Source organism: Calypte anna, chromosome 1 (genome assembly GCF_003957555.1).
Source record: "Calypte anna isolate BGI_N300 chromosome 1, bCalAnn1_v1.p, whole genome shotgun sequence".
Taxonomy (NCBI): Eukaryota; Metazoa; Chordata; class Aves; order Apodiformes; family Trochilidae; genus Calypte; species Calypte anna.
This window is the reverse complement of record NC_044244.1, coordinates 167526541-167549060: the sequence shown is the minus strand read 5'-3', so window position 1 is coordinate 167549060 and position 22520 is coordinate 167526541. Positions and strand designations below refer to the sequence as shown.

The following is a 22520-nucleotide window of genomic DNA, read 5'->3' as shown; positions in this document are numbered from 1 at the left end:
CAGAAGTTATTCTCAAAACATTAGCTCATAAGAGATCAGTTGTAAGGAGTTAATCATTATTCCCACATCTATGCAAACAAAAATTTCCACAAGATTCAGGCAGTTTTCTTCAGGGCAGTTTTCACAAATTTTTCTTCTGGGGGCAGTGACATTTTTTCAAATGATGTGGTGCCACAGGTATGAGGGCTGTGGTTCATCACGACTGCAGAAAACAGGAAATTCTGAACACAAGATGAAGACATTTGCCACCCCTCCCATGCCAATAATGCACATATAAAAAGGCAAGACTCAGTCTTAATAAAAGGATGTGGATTTTCTTTTCACAACATATAGTGTGGTTTGTGTGGCACAGATGCCACCCTCAATGAAAACAGTGTCTCCAGAGCTGGGAAATAATAACATTTTGAGGAAAAGGTGAGGGTTAAGTTAAACTATCACTTGGGAGCAGAGATCAGTGTATCTGAAAACATCCTTTTTCATCCAAGGTCCAAGAAAAAAAAAATCTTCCTTTGCTTATGTGTCAAGCTATATATATGGAAGAAAGCCTACCCTAAGGCAATGATGAGTTTGCCAGCTTGCACAGGCTCTTGCTTAAAAAAAAAAGCCAACAAAAAACCCATACAACAGAAGCAACACACACAAAAACAAAATTTATTCTCTTTAGCTTTCTAGACAACTGTCAAAGCTGTGTTTACTAAACAGAGTTTAGACACTTACTCTACTTTTTCTCTGAAACTGCAGAATTGCCACTTCTATTTTCCCTACCATAACATTCTATATATTAAGATTACAAAAAAAAGTAATAAAAAGCATTCAGTGGAATATACTCCACAGCTACAAAATTAAAAATTTATATTGTTTCTTCTATGAGACCTGTCAGATTGCAATATGAAATTGTATTGAAAAATGACAAGGATTACAATCTCTCTGCTTCTTCACCTAAGTGATGTTCCAACTGAAACAAGGCAGATGATGGGCCTGACAGAAAAAACATGAGCATAAAAACACATAGAAAACAACTAGCATCTTGAGTAAACAATTAACTTGAAAGAGAAAAAATCATCCTCTGTAATCTTGAGTGCAATATATTCTGAACACTGAAACTTTTCAGTGAAAAAAAATTTTTTTTCTACATAAAAAGCAGATGGAAATCTGTAGTTATTTCTATGACTTTTAAAACGGAGAGCAGGAAGGAGGAGTTTTATATTCTACAACAGACAATTTTGTAAACAGTGTTTGTTGGTTTATAAAAGAACAGTCATTTTTCTTATTCCAGAGGAATGTTTGGCTGATGCCCAAAGACCTACTTCAGCAAATACAGTACAAATCTTCTCCTCAAAGAAGAAGATACCACTATAGTAAGATGACAAAGCTGGAAACCTGGGTTAGCTAATCTTTATATTTTAATTTAGACCTCAACATTTAATCCCACTCTTTCTTTAGATGGCTGTTTCTAACTATCTGACAAGAGAAATATTGGGAATTTACTCAAAATAGACACCAGGAATCTTAAACCAGCAAAATAAATTCTGATTAAGGACTAAATACACATTTTCTTGATGCAGGCACTTGCATATCCATGCTGTCAGGTTTCTCAAAGAAGTCAAGAGCTATCTTTTTTACTTTACTGGTTTCTTGTTCCAGCTCCTAACAAATGTATTATGTTTGACACTTAGGTATTTAGCTTTCTTCTACCTTGCCAAGCATAACAGGTATCCTTAAGTAACAGTTCATACCCAGCTGCAGCAAGCAATACCCTGCCTGACACGTGCTACCAGTATCTTTGTATTTTACACAGCCACATGGCATCAGTGGCTAACGAGCCTTTCCTCCCTTCCAGAACCCACCAACTGCTTATAATGAACATTTCTGTTTCCAATATGTTCTAAAGCCTCAGCTCTTTCCCCATGTAACTAAGATGATTTACCGAAGTACCAAAACCCCTTAGCTGGTGAGAGATCACCAGCAATTCAGTTTTCTCCTGAGCTGCAGTGCCCTCTGGAGGTGCTTGGGCAGCTTTGCTACTGACAGAACTGAAAATGACAACTTCTAATTTAAGGCTCTCAGCTTGGGTCAGAGATCATTCCTACTGGGAAATGGGAGAGAAGAAGAAACGGGTAATCCTCCCCTTTTCCCAAGCCCAGGGTGGAGAGAGGATTAATTCATTTAAAAATAACTGCATTTGGAGAAGTAAAACCTAATCTATACCATTAAACACATCAATTAACTATTTTAACATTTTCAGGACTGCAGGACTACTGTCTGCCTCAAAGTCTGTTCTAATCTTTAGGTGTCAACTCAGTATCAATTCTGACTGAAGTGTCAAGTAGAAAAATACTATAATTTTTCAGAGTGAATACATAATAGACAATGTTATTTTCCAGAGTGCTCTTCTCAGTATGTTTTCTTATTAAGGTAGCATGGGTGATGTTCAGATACTCAGCCAAATAATAGTTTTCCAGAGTGTCTTCAGGCATTGGCTCAACTAATAGTATCACAACTTAAAAACTCCTAAGACCTGGCAGAAGAATGAGAGACTCAAGGAAAAAATTTTAAAAAAGAATCCCCTGCTTTGTATTTTTTGTCTTACATGTTATGTTGCAGTGAAAGATTCAAGTCTCTCTCTTGCATACACACACACACACAGAGGATATTTCTATTAAAACTTGTGGGTCCTACCACTACTGTCTGTGTATTTGCAACACTGCAATTCACATATGAAAGCAGGAAATAGGCAGACAGATCTTCACGTGATGAAAAAAGGACTAATGAGGTCAGAATGTTTGTAGTCACTAAACCCAGCATATTCACATCAAAAGAACTTCAGAGAATGCTGAGCCAGGCAGGTGAGAACAGAAAAAGTGAAGAATTCTCTTCATGTGAAGACACTTACAAACTGTAAAATGGAAGAAAGATGGGAATGCAAGGATTAAATCCAACTGTTTCAAATAAAAAACAGAAATGGAGAAGAGTATTCTCAAACTGCCTTTTAGTTTAAAAAAACATGAAGTCCACTCTGAACTAATACACAATAAAATATATTTCTGAAATAATTCTTGATGAAATGCAACAAGCTCCAGAAAAGGAGCATAGGGGATATATTTTTCACTTGCCAAAAAAACGTATCCCAATTTTCTGAGTTATTTTTAATGAGAACAAAAGAACTTCCTACTCTTGAGATAGAATACATACACCACACAGTTATATGGGAAAAAAGAAATTAGCATTCTTTTCATGGTCTTCAGAGAGAGAAGTCACTGATAGGAAAATTCCATCCAGGTATGAGCTGGACTGATTTCTAGGTGCCTTTCACAGTCTTAACACAAACCTTCAGAACCCAAGCACCATGGGTGCAACACATTCACCTAAGCTGAGGAGTCTGTTTGACCTCTATTTCCCAGTCACTACCCTTTTCTGCTGAAATGGTGATGGGAGCCTTGGAAAGCACCAAGTCAGTCTCCACACTACATTTCAGACCTGAGAGCAAGCTTCTCCTTCCTTAATAAACTGATAATCACATTCTTCTTGCCAAGATCTTAATTGTTAAAAAAATACTAATGGCATCACATTACCATTTTCTCACAGCTTACCAGGCCACATAATAAAAATGTTTGATAATTTATCAATACTAGCAAGTTCATCACAGAGACAATGCCCATATATCCACTAAGCTTGTCTTTCAGTAGGCAGGTAATGATAAAATAATTCCTTGTTAGATAAAAAACTTAGGGTAAATGTAATTATAGCTAGATTATCATGTGCAGTTAAGTGTGTAGCCAGAAAGGAATATTTTTTATGCTAATAAAAAGTTTCTCTTACACATCTGTGAGAACAGTACTCAGGTCAGTACCCATAGCAGAATTTTTACCCTTCCCTAAGAGACACAAACTGCTAATTCCAAATTCTTTAAACTTTTCCTTTCTCTTTGGTCACATATTAAATTTGCTTTACAAAAACAAAATAAAAGCACCTAAAAAAAGGAAACAATCATATTGAGCCTTCTTTCTTAACAGCCTTGCAGTTGCTCACAGAGCAAAAATACACTTGATATTAACTAGACCCTAAACTTCTTTTTGATAAGAACAAGTGCATTTGCTAGCAAAAAAAGAAACTAGGGCAGAACATATTGGATCTGAAATTAAACACATAAGCAAATTCTCAGCAAGATTCAATTTACAATTACAGACTCAGTACGTTAACTACTTAGTAAAAAATCCTTGGAAAAAATGTATTTTATACATAACATGTATTTTACAAACAAAAATGCTGCAATCATATCTTTATTGGAGTAAAACAAGAAAACCAACTTGTGAAACAAGTTAATGCAGCTTTAATACTGATTTACATATGGTATATGCACAGGCTAACCAGGCTGCTCCATTTTGACATCTCAGGATTCAAATAATTATTTTCCTCAACAGCAAATAACTCATTATTGAGTGACAAACAACAGCTGTATCACAGCAAATCAAAATAAAGACAACCCTTCCCTTTCCCCTCCAACCCATCAAGCCCAAGTACTTACAAAGACAAATTCCCTTGTGGCACTGTCATGAAAGTGAAGATCAGACACCTCTGTTTCAGAAGCTGCCAGCCACTGGAGTGTGGCTCTGAGCTGCAGGTCCACTAGATTTGGTTCCAGATCAATATTTGCTACTGCTAAAGTCTTTCGTATTTGCTCCGAACCTGATATTAAAATTAAAATCAAACATAGAGCTTCAAGTTGTTTCCAAAAAATCTGTGTAAATCACTGTTTAGACCACATAGTCTTAAAAGCTTCAGCTTACTATGGACAGATTAACATGAAAGGAAAGAAATTATTCTGAAGTGGTTTTGTACTTTCACATAAGGACATGCTCTTTATCCCAATGTTGTTTATTATTGTTTTGATTACTTTTATATATATATTTATATTTATATATTCATTATTGTTGTTTATTATGTTCATTATTTATGCTGTTTATTATGGGATCACTACTTTTTATTAACTAAACAGCAATGGCTCTCACATTGTTCATCAGTCATTTCCACTTCCAACTTACCCTTTTTGCCATGCTTTCATCCACTGAATTTTTAAAAACTCTGTATTTCAGAATTCTTTCCTGTACACATAGGCTGATCAGACTGCCTGAGTTTTTTCAAAATATACTGCTATTTTCACTGAGGCCTATTCAACTTTTCAACTCTTCCTTTACAGCAAGAGCTCCAAAAATTAACACAGTACTGAAAGAGCTGTTGCACTGGTGACACAGAGAAAGAACAGTATTGTCACCTTCTGGTCCCACTCCGAATTTCTGTGTCCAGCTACCACAGTAATCCTTTGTCACACTCTCAGAAGAAAGTAAGTACAGATATTGTGTTCTCCAAGTTGTTCTTGAAGTCTCTACTTCCAGATTACTAGACTTAACTCTACAGAAGCAAGGAATATATTTGCAATAAAAACATACATTCATGTGCAGCTTACCTCCTACCTCACAACTCTTCCAACCAAGCTTATGAAAACTGAGGAAGGTCTTTGTTCCCAACTGGCAAAGTTATATAAGATGAATTAGATTCTCCCAGCAAGTAAATGAGAGGGAAAATTAACTAGATGAACTGTCAACATAAGTATGCTTTTGGTAGATATTAGTCTTGGAACCCCCAAATTTAGTATCTTCATATGAAAAAGAGTAACACAGCACTTCCAAATATACAAAATGAGGTACAAAGATTTTCTACCTAGAATACTACCTGGTTCTACAATCAAACCAACAGAAAGAGATTCCAAAATAATTGTGAGATTAAAAATTTCAGTAGAAAAATCAGTAGAATTTCAGTAGAAAATCCTTAGTACAGTGTAAAGCAGTCTGATGCACTCTGGGATGTACCTAAACCACATAATAAAGTAAAATGAAGCCTTATTTTTATCAAGCAATTTGAACATTTGAGGTGCTAGAACTTTCTCAAGTTGAGACCAAAAGAAAGCAATACTACACAGATAACCTAGATAAAACCTACAGAGCAGAAAATGTTTTAATTATTCTGAGCTAAAAATACTTACTTACTTAGTTTACTTATATTTCCCTATAATCTTACAGTCAGATCTGATTTTAAAAAAAATAAAATAAAATAAAATACATAACCACATTATCTTCCTGCTTACATCAAGACTACCTGAAGATATGCAACATGGTTGTATGCCCTCTGTAAACCTGTAACAGAGGTTTCTCAAAATGCTTATTTCATCTTCAGAATATTCATAACAGAAAGAAAAGCTCTGTTACAACTTGCTCTAACATCAGCTCATCTTTAAGTCAGCCTCATACATTGCATAGTCAGGCTGTTCTCCTTTCAGTTAACAACCTTTAGTACTTCAATCAGACCAGAACTGGTGCAAAGATACTCTACAAATCAAAAAGCTGTAACAAGATTCTGGATAGACCCAATTTCATATTTCACTAAGAAGAAAGAGATTATAGCAAATGTATCAAATTCAAGTATTTTTCATCATTTCTCTTGACTCCACTCTGAAAGTTACACTGGGCCAGTTTTAGTAGCTTCTTCAGTATCTCAACATAGCTACGCAGATGTGTAGCCATGGCTCCTTATCAAATACTTTACAAAGAAATTATTCTATGAATATAAATTTACACTTCTAGCAAGCTGATCAGAGTTCACTATGTTACTTGTTAAATACATGTTTAAGCATCAGAGATTATAATTTCCCAAAGGGTGAAATTTTCAGTGCATTAGGAGGTGTATGTTGGGTATTACTTTGCAAACATATTCTGACACTTGACAGGCATGCATTATGATGAACAGGAATAACAGGGTTGCCACCTTATTTTGCAGACTACAGAAGCAAAAAATTAACAAAATACTTCATGTAGAGTGCACAGGTCAAGAACAGTAGTGTATGCTGGAACTGACATTACCTTCCACAGCATCCTTGGAGTCTTCATCTTTATCTTCTGTACCATCACTGCATTTTTAAAATAAAAGAAATATTAATACAATCCAATACATGCACAATAAATGTAGTCAACACTACGACTGTAATGAAGGTTAAAGGACAGGAAGGTCATAAGAGAATTAAGAAGTGATCATTACAAGAAGCTTTGCTTCTCACACCATTTCTTGTTGGAAACAGATTTATCGACTTCACAAGATTTGCTCTTAGAGAAAGGAGGGACAGGAGAGAAATAAGAGAAGGGTGTTAAAAAGGAGGACTAATTATGAAGGCATTTAAAATAAGAAAATGGATTGATTTTAATTAATAGGACAGTTAGTTCTGATTCATATATAAGAAGCCTGAGCCATCTTATGTCACAGGTCTGAACAGCTAAAGGTTATTCAAAGCTGTAAGTCACATGTGTTCTACAAAAATCAGTTACCAAGCAATTTCAAAAGTTTCCACAAACTAAAGAAAAAAACAGAAATCCTGTAGGAAGCAAGCTCTAGTTTTTATTAAAAAGTAAATCTAAAGACTTGTTAAACTGCAAGCAAGAACATGCACAAAAGGGACCTTTGCAAGCAGAAAACACTCATCAGTTTAGCACAGCAAAATTTAACCATTCAGTATGGATTAATTAATGAGAAAAGTATATGTGATTACGTGAGAAGAGTGTGAATAATGTATCAGCATAAAAAATACACTGTACTTTTGCTTTCCAAAATGATGGTTTCATGCATTACTTATGAGGTGCCCATCTGGTTTATATTTCTTGACTCAACCAACCTGTCTGATGTTGGAAAGGATAAATTCTCCTCATACATATCCCCTTCTAAACCAAGACTGCTCCAGCTACTGCTGTTACCATTACTGCCAGGAGAAGAAGAGAACACAGCTGAACTAGAAAAGAACAATAGCTCAAACTAGAACCTTCATTTTCCTTAGAGCTGTTGTGTCAAGACATTTAATGCAAGAGCACAAAAAAGTCCTATAGAGGTTTGCTAAAAGAATTTGCTATTTAGATCAGCAGTGTGCACAATAATGCAAAAATGGTACATTGCAGTACACAGGTGAAAGTGTTAATTTGTACTTCATTTTCTATCAAAGTGCTATCAAGAATTCTATCCTCAGGCCTATGCTCATTATTTACATAAGCTCATCAATTCCAGTATGATTACTTGTAGGTCTATGGTTTACAACTGTAATATTTGCTTAAGGACTAGCTAGGAGTTCATAAAATTATATGCTGTGAAGGCAAGCTGCATAACTAAAATCATTTCATTGAATTCCAAAAAGCCAGTAATGATCTCCAACAGCCTAAGAAGGGATTCTTTGAGCTAAAAATTAAAAAAAAAAATTAAAATTCTGAATGTTGTCCTACAAGCTGATCTTTTAAGCATAGGGGGGTTATAGATCAATGAAAACAATACTAAAAAGATTATTTCGCTCACATTCACAAACATACTGCATTTATACCATGACTACATTGAAACCAAAGCAAAGAACAAAAAAAAAAATGAGCATGTTCTACACATTTTAGGCATTAGAATTAGCAGAGTTTATTAGCCCGGGCTTATGTACAAGACTGAGCTAGTCATACGATTAGATCTCTGTTCTCCAACTTCATACCACCCCCAGAGCACATTTGGAAGTGTTCCAAGAATAGCTCAAGATAACCATCATCCTTTCAGAAAGCTAGATTGTCTACTATAGATGGTATGACAAGCCATGAAGTGATTCCAGAGAAAAACTGCTGCAAGAAGATGTTTTCTTCACCTACATTGTGTGTGAGTGTTAAAAAGCCCTTCTTTTCCAGTCATTCCACTCAAGACAAATAGTAAAATTTAAAATTACAAATGGTGGAAAGAAACACTTCAAGTGACAGACATTAACCACTTTCAAGAGTCTGCCAGTAGCACCTATTAGTGTCCTTTGCTCTTCAGGATGCTCATTGGATCCTAATTTCAAAACAGTAACAGCAGGTTAGAAAGCCTGCAATATGAACAAGCCTTAGCAGAAAAAAATTTTGCAAAGCTGCAGGTGCTTCATTCAGAATATCCCTATTCATATTCACACTTGCTTATTTATGCAGCATGCAGAAAGATCAATCAAACAGCTCTATCATTATGCAAAAAAAGAAAAATAAAATAAAAGAGCAGAAGCTTCCAAAGAAATCAACTTGATTTGCATAGAGAATGCAAACCTGGTCATAAGAACATTTCTCAAAGTACTGTGTGAGACTATCACAGTATATATGAAGTATTAAATTTGATTTGAATTACATGTCTATAAAAGATTTATTACAGACTATTGAGATTAATACTTATACTTTGCACTCAGCCCCAGTTCTTGGACTAAAGGAAAAAATATTACAACCTAACATAACGACGTCCTGTACACTACTATTTGGAATAGGTAAGAGATTAATAGATTTCAGACATCAAACGCGGGCTGAAATAATCACATACATTAAACCATATGATTACAATGCATGGCAATGTAGGAGACTTTTTTGTAATGCAGCCTTTATTTTATTTTAAGATGCCACATTAACAGCCTTAATTGAAAGTAAAGTCCTGCAGTTGCTGAACAAGCAATAAACAGAAAAAGGTATTAAAATACTTCTAAAATGTTTCATGCAACTCTTCAAAATGAGTCAGCAGAAAAATTACAAGAAAAGGTCTCATCTTGTGTGTGTATATATATACACACACACACACCACATATATATATATATATGGGAACTATAACTCAGCCCATCTGCTTTGAGATTCTGCAACAATCAAATTCTACAACAATCAAATCCATGAGGCTACTGCTTGAATTATAACCTAGCCTGGATGCTCTGATTCACCCCCTGGAAAAGCCTGTGTCTATACCTATACGTTAATTACAGAGAAAGCTTAAGACTATTTTATTCTTAAATTTAACTAACTAAATTAGATAACATGAGGCATGCAAAGGAAAAGATACAAGCATTCCCCTGCATTACTGACTTTACAAAAGTCCAGTAAAGAACTTTCATTCCTGTTTCCACTCAAATGGAACAGCAGAGATCATGCTTTGGTACTTCTTTCCAAGTTATCTTGCTTGTTTACACAGTTTAATCCTCTGCAAATTATTGTCCTAAAATTTTTATACTGCTCTGAGATGCAAAGGGCATGCACTGTTTCAACAGAACTACCAGAAAAAAAAGTCTTTTTTTCCTGAAGGAAAGCTAAGCGAGAGAAATTGAACCTGACCACTATAGCTTGTATTGTGATGTTGTTTTCTGGGCACTGTGCTCCCGTGGACCAAAAAAATTTAAACTACCCTTAATGGAATCTCCAGGTTTATGATTAAGAAAGCAATTTCCAAAATGTCAGCTAAAGGATTCTGAAGTACCAGTATCCACTGGATACTACAAACAGCCTGGAAAATACTGCAGGAAGGGAGAGGTCCTCTCTCACCCAGCAAAACTTGCTTAATGTTCACTAAGCCACTTCATTATACTGGTGTAGTACTACAAACAAACTGGTCTAATGGTATCTGGTACCTTGAAGATGGTACAAAAGAGACTGCTGACAGCTTCTCAGACACAAGAAAGGCACTTGTTTTTTTCACTTGTTTTAAGAAGGAGCTGCCAGGAGAGCAATGGTACCTGACAGTAGCAGATTTCAATGTCTCAGATGGGCTTGGTTTACTTAAAATCAGCACAATACTTTTTAAACAAAAAGCCTTAACCATAAGAACTAAAAACCCAGTAAAATCCCCAAACTTTTAACTGCTGTAACTGCATAATGAATGCTCCCTTGATGACTGAATGGCTTTTTCCAGTTTAATAAAGGAATTTATGTTAAAAAGAAGAAAGTAATAAATCTTCAATACTACCATGCAATTTTTTATTTCCTTAGAGAATGCTACAACTGTTCCACAAATGGTGCTATTATTGAATCTTGTTTTGTTACAGAACTTTTCCCTGCCCAGTATCTTTTTACTCAGGCCAATAATCCAATACCCTGTCACTTCCACCTGCTAAACCTCAGCAACACAAATGAACACATGTGTTGTTACCAACCCAGTTAGCTTTATAAAATCAGCTCATCATTTCACACAAGCCAGTTTCTTCTGCCAAGACATTGATATCCAAATTATACCTCCCTCTCTGAGTAAAATTCTGATTTAGGTGATTCCTACTTTAATAAGCCACAGATTTTCTTGCAAGTTCTAGAAATTACTGTCTTTTCATATAGATCTGTTTACTTAGGAATGATAAACAAACAAACACAACCTGGGCACTACAGGTCCAGCAGGTTTTTGGGTTTGTTTTTCAGCATCAACTAACCTATACTTTATGCACTACTTGTAACTGCCAGCATGCTGTATAGTCCTGTTTATACTGTGATTTTCATAATGTAAGTCCAACTCATTTTCACTCACTCAACTGATTATGTTTCATTATAAATTACAGCAGTGGTTTGATTAAAATATCTTTTAAGGAAAACATGAAAAATATTCTAGACATTTAAGCAAAGTTTCACTTTGGTACCAAATAACCTGTTTGGTCCCAAAAGAAAGTATGTCTCCCATATTTTCCTTAATCTCAGTAATGTGTGTGATAAAATTATAATAAAACTAACTAAAAAGAAAAAAACATCTCCTGCGCTCTGCTCTTCTGAACTTTCTAAAGTAATATAAATGGTACATCAAGCATAAAAAACTAAGTTTGCTCATTCCTCTTTTGGTCCTTACATAAAAGCTTGGGGTAAAAGTCTCAGAATTTTTCCTTGGCAACTGGCAGAGTCATTGCAGATTTTTAAAATCCCCGTTCTAATCTTTGTTAGTTATCAATCAGTCAGGGGAAATGTAGTGAGAAGCTCTGTGGAAAAACTTACTACCCTAAACAGGTATGTTTGGATATTACTCACCTTTAAGCTCATGGTTAGTAGTACATAAATACTCCATCAATATCAGTTAGAACAGCTTATAAATTCAAGTCCCAAAAAAGACAAAAACAGCTGTTAAAGCTTCTCATGTACATTAAGCTCATATTACTTATTTTCAAGAGTAGATTAATTTACATAAAACGCATTCTCAATGATTAAGTTTTAGTATTTCAGAGCACAGATTACAAACAGTACTTGCAAGGTGTATTTTATATATGATGGTTGTTTTTATAATGCCTGCATCTTTTGCCAGTACTTAAATTACATATATAGTTTTACTTGATGTGACTCCCTGACAGCAATGACAGTACACATTCACATATTTTAGTGTATAGTAGTATGAAGATTCATGGGCAACAACATTTTCTAAGAAAATGCAAACATAATATAAGATCAATTTGTAATAAAAAAGTCATTGTGTATTGAAGACAAAATAATCTCTTTTCCTCTAACCCCCAGGGGGCAATCACTTGATGCAAAGTTATTTGGTGTTAAAACAAGTGCTAAACTGTATTAACATGTTTATAGTTACCTGTCACTGAGGTGAAGAAAACTGCTGCTCTCATCAGGATGTTCATCTTCAAAACTTAGATTTGACCAGCTCCCAGTGCTATCATCACCAATACTAAGACTCATCTGCTGGCTAACAACAGATTCAACAGAGTGAAATCCTTCCCTTCCGACAGAGCTAAACAAAAAATTAAGACAAAAACATCACTGCATTTCATGCCAATCTGTGTTAGTTCATTTACAGCTATTTAACATCAGACTTTAAATTCTAAGAAGAAGAAAAAAAATTCAAAAGGCTTAGGACAGGGATTGTTATTTGGAATTCTTCCTCTAGAAGAGAAAGGGAAATGCACAAGGAATTCTCTGGAAGATTATTTGCTATAAAGCATAGAAGGTACTGTAGCATTAGAGAATGTTTACCCACAAACTTTTAAAGCATAAGACTCACCATTTTTTAACTTGTTCACCAAAGGACAGTTTGGCTATTTTCCCCTGCCTGCTTTCAGTACAATTACCTAGGCAATGTGCTTAAGTACATGCTGATGTTTAAAATGTTAGGATTTCACTCTTTAAACAAGTCTTTGTGTAGATATTTGTCTTCCTACTTCAGGTAGGTGTAGCAATGCATGACTTGCACAGAATTTTTCCCTCAGGAAAGGAATTTAAATGCTTTATCCAAAATCCAATCAAGCAATTATAATCAGTAAAAGGTAAACTTCAGAATCCACTTCAAAAGATCCAGTTTATGACCATAAAGAAATTTTAACTCCTTATTTTAAAAGTTAGAATAAGAACATGCAGTTATGTCTTTCAGTGGCAAACTACTTATCTATAAAACAATAGAAAGTTCAAGAAAAATTATCCTCCTACTATCACCACTCCAAGCAGCCACTATTCACTCTAATTTCTATTAAGAAGCTAACCTTAACCACATCACTGTAAGCAGGAAGTTGTGCAGACATACATGGCCTGAACTGGAACCCACCTGGGAAAGGTGATTTTTTTTTTTCCCCATTTTTATTTACAGTTGGTACCAGCAGTACCAGCAGCAGTTCTTTTCACCACAAAAGGTAGGTTCTCAAGAAACATGCACTACGTACCATACATGACAATATAAGAAAAACTTAGAAATTTTGTCATAGTAAAACCCTAATGTCACCTACAGATAATAAACAGTATGCCTTTGAACCCTGCACTTTATTGCTTTCATACTCAAACTAGAACTTTTAAATAATATTTTTTAAAGTTATTTGGGAAGTGTCATCTCTGATACTGCAGGTATAGAAAAAAACCTCCACATTATTATTTTTGTGTCACACACAAAGGACTTATTACTGTTGCACAGACAGACAAAATATATATCTGATGAGCACTTCTGTGCTGCTGGTAGGTATGTATTTCATACCAGACCTTGAGAAATTTAGTTCAGTCCCACTGTGGACTTTAGAGAATGAATATATATATTATTCACTGTGATGCCAGTCCCCTCACTAGAAATCAGGAAAAGAAACCTGCAGATAAGATGAGGAATTCCTACACACAAAACAAGCAGGAAAATTATTGTTATCATAAATTGAAAAAAAACATGTTAAAGATTGCTCTTGGACCTGATAAAGAGAAGATTTCAAGTCACTCTGATTACTGCAGTGTTTTTTTTAACAAACTGTTGCTGTTAGCTGCAGTTACTGCAATACATATTTTCCTTGGATAGGCCTATAAAACGAAACATTCTAACAGGCTTTCCTGAATAGTGAAAGTATTTAGCATTTGAAAGTCAGTTCCCTGTCAATTTTATTACTATTTTATAAGCTAAGGTGTGTTTTATTAAGTTGTTTTTCTTCTTAAAGAGGTTGTGGATTTTTTTCCCAATAATAATGACTTATCACAGCAAAGTCACAATCAAAATGCTGTAATACAGCTTCATGATATAAAGCAATGGTTAGTTTGGCTAGTATCAGATGTTGGTGCTACTGACAAAAACAAAATTAAATTACCTTTATTTTTTAATCATAGATGACAAAATACAGGTAAGGAATAAACCTCAATTCTGTCATGTCTCACAGATCAACCAAACCTGCAAGGTCTTCCTTACTATAGGAAAAAATAATGGTATTTCAAGTTGAAATAGCAAGTCCCAGTTACTAGTCATCTACTGGAACATATGTGTGCTGATACACATAGAAACCTTGGCTTCAAGCTCCCAGAGGTGGAAAAAAGGAATTGTTTTTCCTAGTTCTGAATATTTTAAATATCACCAGACTAATAAAAATAACCCATTCAAAACGTAAAAGTGTGTATTTCTGAAATAATAATGGTAATTTAAAAAGTCCTTTCTGAGCACATATTTGTATTAACAATCCTTCTCTTTCTGGTATGGAATGCAACAAGCAAGAGAAAATTAATATTACCTTATGTTAACTGCCTGACCAATATTAGTCATAGCTGATGTCATTATTTCAGTAGTAAGGCTCTCAGCAAAACTGACTCCATCTTGTCCAATACCACTGTCAGCTGCCAGACTTGTGTAACTCAGCTCTCCTTCTGCTTTCTCTATGGCTACAGTAGCTCCCTTGTCAGAAAACACTGTCTTCTGTTCTACATCAACGTGAATTTTAGGAATGTCAAGTTGAAGCACTCTTGATTTTTGACAAGCACTGCCCAATCCAGCATGAAGAAAATGCCTCACTGGAATGGAGGATTCTTGCACAGGTAGATGATGAGATGCACTTTCTCTACAGTACCGATGTTCCTTCATACTGCAGCATCTACAGACAGTTCCAGAAAAAGGAGACAGTTTCTCAGTATATGAGAGCTTATCCCCATTTTTTCTGTTCTCAGCCACACGGAGAACAGCTGACTCTAAACTCATTTCTAGAGTATCATCTGCTACTTTCCTAGCGTACTCTTCTATAGCTTGAATTATGCTTTGATTGTAGCTGTTTTCATTTAAACTGCCCATACTATGGTAGAGTTTACGATCTGGGGAGAAGGGAAGAAATGTCCTAGAAAATCTTGTTTTAATAAGATCCCCCGTGACTTCATCAAATTCAGTCTTTTTATACAGACAGGAATCTGTCAGAGATTTTGGCAAACATGCTCCCGACATTTTCAATTTCTTCCTGACATCACAAGTGATACTGCGAGCAAGGGACTCCGAAAAATGTAACAGCTCAGTACATTCCATTTTCTGTGTGTCAATACTCCTTTCATACGTTTGGTCTTCACAGCGATGAATGCTGCTTTTCATGTGCTGTACTGCATCTTTATTCACTGCTTTGATCAGCTCCAGCTTACCACTGACCTGTGTATTTTGACCAGGAAATGTCTTTCTGTTGTACCTCTGTTTGGTTTTTCTAGCAGCTTGCTGTAAGCCTGATTTGATAGACCTGTAAGCAAGTCTGCTAGCATATTGATCCATTAACAGTTCAGCATTACCACCTTCTCTTTTCAGCACTCGAATAATATGATCTGCGTATTCATCAGTCACACTTTCACAGCTGGGGTATTTGGAAGTCAAGCCTGCCATGCCTGAGCCTTGTGGTAAGGAAAGTACAGATGAGTCTTTCTCCCCCAGCCACTGATCCTGCACTGGACCACACCGTTCTTTTGAACTGTGATCTTTATCACCTTTTCTCACATAAACACAATCCACCTGACAGTTCACCCGCTTCAACCTCAACAGTTTACAATGCCTTGACTTCACTATTTTCTTGGCTTCGTTGATGACTTTTCCTGCCATATCACCTGCATAATTACATAAGGAATTACAGGTCTCTTCCGGGATATTTACAAATGCAGTGTATCCCCATCTTTTGCTTTGCATACCTAACTGAACCTCTCTATCAGCTTCTCTTTCATTGGTTTTACCATCTAAATGGGAAGCAGCCATTTCAGTTGCTATTGAAATTATATGGCTAGCTAAGCAATCTGCATACTGAACTGTTTTTTCTGCACATTCCTTTTTCTCCACAGGGATTTCAGAATGATACTCATCTTCACTGCTTTCCACTTCTTCAGAAAGCGACCGCATGAGTTTCAACATAAATTCCTCATTTTCCAGAGCATCATGTTCTGTTACAGACAAACCAGTAACAGATGGATTGTAAGGTGTGGAAGGTGGTGTTGCAGGTGCAAATTCCTTTGCTAATTCTCCCTTGAGTTTCTTAGACAGTTTTCTTAGGTTCCTTTCAGAACTACCCTGACACGGTACTAAAGGAGTTGGTGGGGGTGTATCAGGCATTGCACAGGTATTTCCATCTTTGAGATTTGATTTATCTTCTACCTGCAATGCTTCCTCACTGCCCAACATGACTGAAGAAAACCTATTTGCATGCAGAAAACAATCAGCCTGCTTGTAAGTCAAAGGTCCTGATGATGGTTTCTGAGTATCATGGGTTTTTGAGGGCTTGTTTAAGTATGGTGTTGAGTAGCTTCCTGTCTCAGTGAAGTCCTGTAGAACATGCTTAGCAAAAGTCACAGCAGAGCAAGGCGATGGTGATTTTGCAGAAAAACTGTGTCCTTTTTGTTCCTGCCAACAATCTTTAGATTCTGAAAAACACTGAACAGAATGAGTTGGAGTAAGAAGAAATTTACATGGATTAATTGAAGGCATCTGTTGTTGTTCCACAATTACAGAAACATTACTTTGCTTTTCAGCCTCTTGCTTCTTTGTTACACATTGTCCTTTTCTACTGCTATCTGCACAAGTCTCTGAGGTCACACTACACGCTAAATTATCACGTGTGTTGCATAACACAGCTTTGCTTTCATCCACAGATTGTTTTATGACATACTTGGCCAAGTGATCTGCAAACACATTCTTGGGGAAATCTTCACCAATACATTGCGTGTGAGGTTTTTTATCTACTATTTTTCTTGTTAAAAAATCTCTATACTCTTCTACTGCTTTTGTTACTCTAGATGAGGTTATGGCTTCATAAGCTTCATTCACTATTATATCTACCATAGTTCCAGAGAAAGTATTAATGCCTTTTGACCCACTTGTAAATTCTGTATTGTTCATTACAGATCTGTTGTTTGCTTGCTTGGTATCATTTTGGTTATGTGGGAGTGACAGAGTACTTCCAGTACTTTGACTGTGATCTGAAGTTAGATACACATTTCTGAAAGAAGTGACTTCTTCCTCTCTCTTTCTGCTTGTGAAAAAAGGATGAGTGGAATCTTTGCAGACTTTTGTACTGTCATCAGAATTTGAAGCAGTGGTTACTTTTATTTTATAAGCATCAGAGGAAACCTGATGTTGACAAAGAGCTCTTCCAGCTAAGGGCACAGGTATTGAACTTACAAGACCAGAAGTGCAAAATAGAGCTTGTTGTACTGTATACTCCTTCTTGGAATCTTGGGCTGGCTTCAGCGCCACCCTATCACTAAAATGAGGAAAAACTGTAGAAGTCTGTGTTGACTCTATCATACTTTCTGCACTCACATATTTAATGTTGTCCATGGAAACACTAATGGCTGCTTGTGTCGTGAAGGTCACATCAACCTGAGATAGTTCAATAAAAGCCTCCTGAATGACAGACTCAGACAAATCTCTGGCATACGATCTTACCACTTTGTCTTCATAATCAAATGCTGAGGGCTGGGCAGCTGTGGGTGTTGACGGGTATGAAAACTGGCAGACTTCCATGATTCCTTCAAATACAAGTTCCTCAGCAAGGTCTGCCGCAAACCTGGCAACGGTGTTGGTGAATATTTGTTTCTTTACGTGCCGCAGTTCTTTCAAAGCACCAGTTATGGCTTCACTCACCAAAAGGTTTGCTATCCCATTAATGGCACGTTCCTTCAGGGAGATTGCTCTACGTCTTCCAATCTCATAAAAAGCCATTTGGAAGACAGAAGAAGTCAACCTAGCAGCCAAATGACAAAGTGCATTGGTGCATGAAGAAACACCTTTTTGCAGGTCTTTAAATGCGCTGCCAAAACTTTTTTCAACTAATTCAGTTGCAAATTTTTGAATACTATCTCTGATCATTAACGACTTATGTTTAGATTTTGCTTGTTTATCTGGCTCCCTATTTTTCATTTTGAGATCTGCAGCTTGACCTTTTTTCTCTTTCCAAGCAATTCCTTTGTGTTTCAAGTAATCTCCTGCACATACTTGGCCCGATGAGGACTCAGAATGAAAAACAGAACCCAGTATTTCAAAGGAAACACTATCAGCATATGCTGAGTAACTATTACAAACTGCATCATGGTGATTTTGACCTGTCCCATCTCCACCAAGACTAATTCGACATAAACACTCAGAAGAACCACAGCTCCCCAGTGGACTGAAAGCTGATGATCTAATAGGGCTGAACAAGGCTCCATTCTCTTCCCCTGAAGTTTTAACTGGACGAGGGGAATCTGGGACATCAAAGATGCTGCTATATGGTGATTCTGGTTTACGAGGAGTTGGTTTCCTTACATTGGCTGGGAGAGCGGGACGATCAGACTTGAATTTCTGAGGGTTCATTGTAACCCTTGCAGAAGACAACTGTTCATGTGCAGTCCTCCTTTTCTGGGAGGGATTCCCTAGAATGGGATCTCTAATAACTTTGCAAGAGTTTTCCAAGGCTTGTTCCAGGTCATCGAACTGATCAAAACTATCAAAAAATTCACTCACTTCTGAGTCTGAATCCTCTATACCATCTTTCACTACTGGAATTTTTGGCAGTTGAAGTTTTGCCTTCAAGCTTTTTTGATACCCTTCTTCATCTAAGAAGATGATGGGGCTTGGGCTGGAGCAATCTGACTCAGAGGATTCAGCTGGAGAGGAAGAAAACAATGTTTTACGTAAAAAATTAACACCTTGATCAGAAGGATTGTATGGCTTGTAGAAACTCCTTTGTATCCAAGGGTCAGAAACTGAGGTTGTAACTGAATTTTTTACTGAGGACAGTTCCTTAAGCCCCAAAATATCAATTAAAGTAGAAGATCTGGCAGATGACTTCCGACGTGTAGAACCCACAAGGATCTTGGAGTCAGCAACTTCTAAGCTTTGAGCAGGAATGGTCTGTGAAGCAGCATCACGATGGTTCTGAGAAGTACAGCTGCTCACACCTGTGAAGAAAGACAGGGAAAAAAATGAAAAAAGATTGCTTCAAAACCTGTAATTTCTGCAGAAAAGTGGGGACAGATTTTGATGGCACCTGCTGGGCTTTTTACTGTTGGAAAACACCAGCTGATCTTATCATTATTAAAGTAAGCTTCCATTTTTTTCAAATCCTAATGTACAAATCTAACGACTGACAAATTCATGTGTTTTCTAGTACATGAAGTAGACCAAGATTTTGTCTGATTTGCATCTGACACCAAGACTAGAATCTTTGCTTCGAATTGATAAACTTCTGAAAAGAACAGCAAAAAAAATTCAACTGCATAACACTCTTTTAAAAAATATAGTTAATATTAAAAAATTACTATTCATTTACGTTTACTTTCTCATTAAATCCTGACAGCCTAAATTTCAAACAACAACTTCAACATGTCAACAGTATGCAAGAACTTACCAGCACTTTGTAGCTTTGAAGGCTCATCTTCATCTAAGTGTTCAAAAGCAGTGACAAAATCATCCTCAATTGAAGAAACTGACTGATTTGTGTCATCATCTTCTCCATGGGATGGCTCTGCTCGATGCTTTTGTGACGAGTTTATTTCCACTGCATACCTTACCCCTGTGGTATACTTGCTCAGCAAGGTAAATATATAATCAACTTTGATCCTTGGGAATGAAGGAGACAGTCTCATCACACAGAAGACTTCAGGAAGCTGACTCTTAAAAAAAAAAAAAAAAAAGCAGAAACAATCATAGCCTTGTAATGCTTTTACATGTCAGGAATAGCAAGGGATTCACAGAGTAGAATCAAAGAATGGCCAGGATTATAAGAGAGCTAAAGATCATCTAGTTCCAGCCCCTCTAACCTCTCTGCCATGGGCATTTCTTCAATGCATTTGCACTAATGGTAAAAATTTACAAATATTTTAAAGGCAAGAAAATTAATGGAACAGTTTGTGAGCGATAGTTAAAAATCAGTTTCATAACTGATCATTTTCATAACTTCTGTATTCTGAATAAATTACTGCAATGAAACAAAAAGTTGTGTCATATGTAATCATACCTAGTCATACATACCTAATCATATGTACTCAAGAATCTATTAATTAAAGAATGCATGTTAAGCAACTGTAGAGGAAGTCAGTATTTCAAAGAATGTCTATGCTAAACAGTACTTCACTTTACAAGATAATTGCTTCTTCACCTTATATTCAACATAATTAAATCTTACATGCATGATTAGGCAATATCATATCAATATAATAGTTGAATTTTGCTTTATCAATATTTCTAATTTTAAAAGTATTATTTTTAAAATAACCACACTGGAAAGAAAAACTATGTAAATTATGTAATCAATTACCTTTACAATTATAAATAATAAGAGCCCACTGAGTTTTACAAACACCTGACATTCTCAATTTTTGGCACAAGCTCTACTTGAGCAAAGAGAACTAAATTGACAGATTTCATATTCTTCCCAAACTGGCAGGACCAATAGTCTAGCAGAAGCAGGGGATCAGCACCATAACTAAATACTTGTTAAGTATTTCCCATTAATAAAACAGCACTTGAAAGCACCAAGTTTGAGACTTTTTAACGTTTATTTTAAAGAAAACATAGAAATATAACATTAACACTACTGTGGCTAAGAAGGCCCAAAAGCACAAAAAACACAAGGTGCAGTATGACTAAACTCTTTATGAGGCCAAATAAAATGCTACTATGATTAAGACACGTAAGAAGATGCAAAATGTTTACCTGATGTTTCATGACATAAGGTTTTGCCCACGTTGCCTTTATATCTTTTAGAAATATCACCTCATTTTCTTTTAGATTGCACAATTGGACTGATTTCAGAACATCTGGGAGTTCTGCAGAAACAGCTGCCAACTCCTGTTTTAAACATACAAACACATTGAAAAAGCAAAGTGGGGAGGGGGAAATCACAACAAAGTATGTAAATAATAATGACTTCATCTCATAGCCCCCCCTAAGCAACATCAGATGCTAAATTTAGTAGTCTCTTTTCTCCCCCATTTTTTGTTCCATTCCTCACTATAAAACTGTGGTGTAAAGCTCATGTAAAGAAGCTTTAATTCTGTCCATAGTGATCTGCAACTCATTGTTCTATGAAATGAAGAAATTCCACGGATTCTGAGGTGCCAGAAGCCTAGAAGTCACAAGAGAGAATCTTGTAAGCACTGAAAAGCAGCTGCACATCTTACAGGGTATACAACTAGAAACAAAAGACTAAATTCAGCTGCTAATGGTTCTCAATGGAATTCTGCATGCTCTTAGTGTGCTTTATTAGGATGTTTTTTTAGCCCACTATTACACAAACAGGCACAAGACACTTTTTTAAAGCATGATCATGGGTAACTTTTTGATTTACCCAATACAGAAAAGGCCCATGAAAGATTTATTGGTTTGTTTGTTTTTTAATCACAGCAATCTCTATCTAGCAAGATCTACACAGAGTAGAAGCCTGGAGTTGCACTGTAAACATGTATGTTCTATGTTACACTGATGTGTAAATTTCATAGGAAGATTAAGTCCTTGACTTCTTAAAATGGCATGGCACAGCACTACTGGCTTGTTAAACTTCCCCTTTTAAGATAATGTCACCTCATTTGACTCTCTGGAATTACACCTTCAGGCATAACCGTATTACTGACTCCTGATCTCCCACGAGCAATTCAAAGCTAGCAATCAGCTAAGTTTTAGCTTTGCAGATGAGTATTGCACCATATTATTAAGCACAGCTCTAGGAAGGAGGTGGTTACAAACCAAAATACTGAAACACACAGGTTTTTAACAAAAAAACAAAACAAACAAAACCCAAAAAACTGAAACAAACAAAAAACTGAAACACCCCATCCACTCCCAAAAAACACACACAAAAAACCAAATCCCCCCTCCCCCCAATTTAAGTATATCAGTTAATTCCAATAGAAAGGCTGCCCCAAGAAATATTTTAAATACATATAAAACACTGATGATCATATTAAAATAATTATTTTTCAACCCTTCAATGATCTTTAAAATTTAGTTTGTTATATGCTAAGGATATACTTCATTTTCTGAACACCAG

General features: G+C 36.0%; 1 protein-coding gene across 3 annotated transcripts in view; it reads right to left on the bottom strand.

Moving 5' to 3' along the window:
* The window catches only part of AKAP11 (A-kinase anchoring protein 11), a 41986-nt gene that overhangs the window by 4164 nt on the left and 15302 nt on the right, over window positions 1-22520 (bottom strand). The window contains exons 5-12 of one of the 3 annotated variants that reach the window (XM_030447287.1): window positions 21188-21322; window positions 19881-20145; window positions 17939-19431; window positions 14775-16924; window positions 12389-12544; window positions 7718-7831; window positions 6915-6961; window positions 4526-4686 (exon numbers count right to left, since the gene is read on the bottom strand). In XM_030447287.1, coding sequence (XP_030303147.1) covers window positions 4526-4686; window positions 6915-6961; window positions 7718-7831; window positions 12389-12544; window positions 14775-16924; window positions 17939-19431; window positions 19881-20145; window positions 21188-21322 — 4521 coding nt within the window. Of the gene's footprint in view, window positions 1-4525; window positions 4687-6914; window positions 6962-7717; window positions 7832-12388; window positions 12545-14774; window positions 19432-19880; window positions 20146-21187; window positions 21323-22520 lie in introns of all 3 variants that reach the window. The other 2 variants (XM_030447279.1, XM_030447273.1) reach the window with 2 other exon arrangements.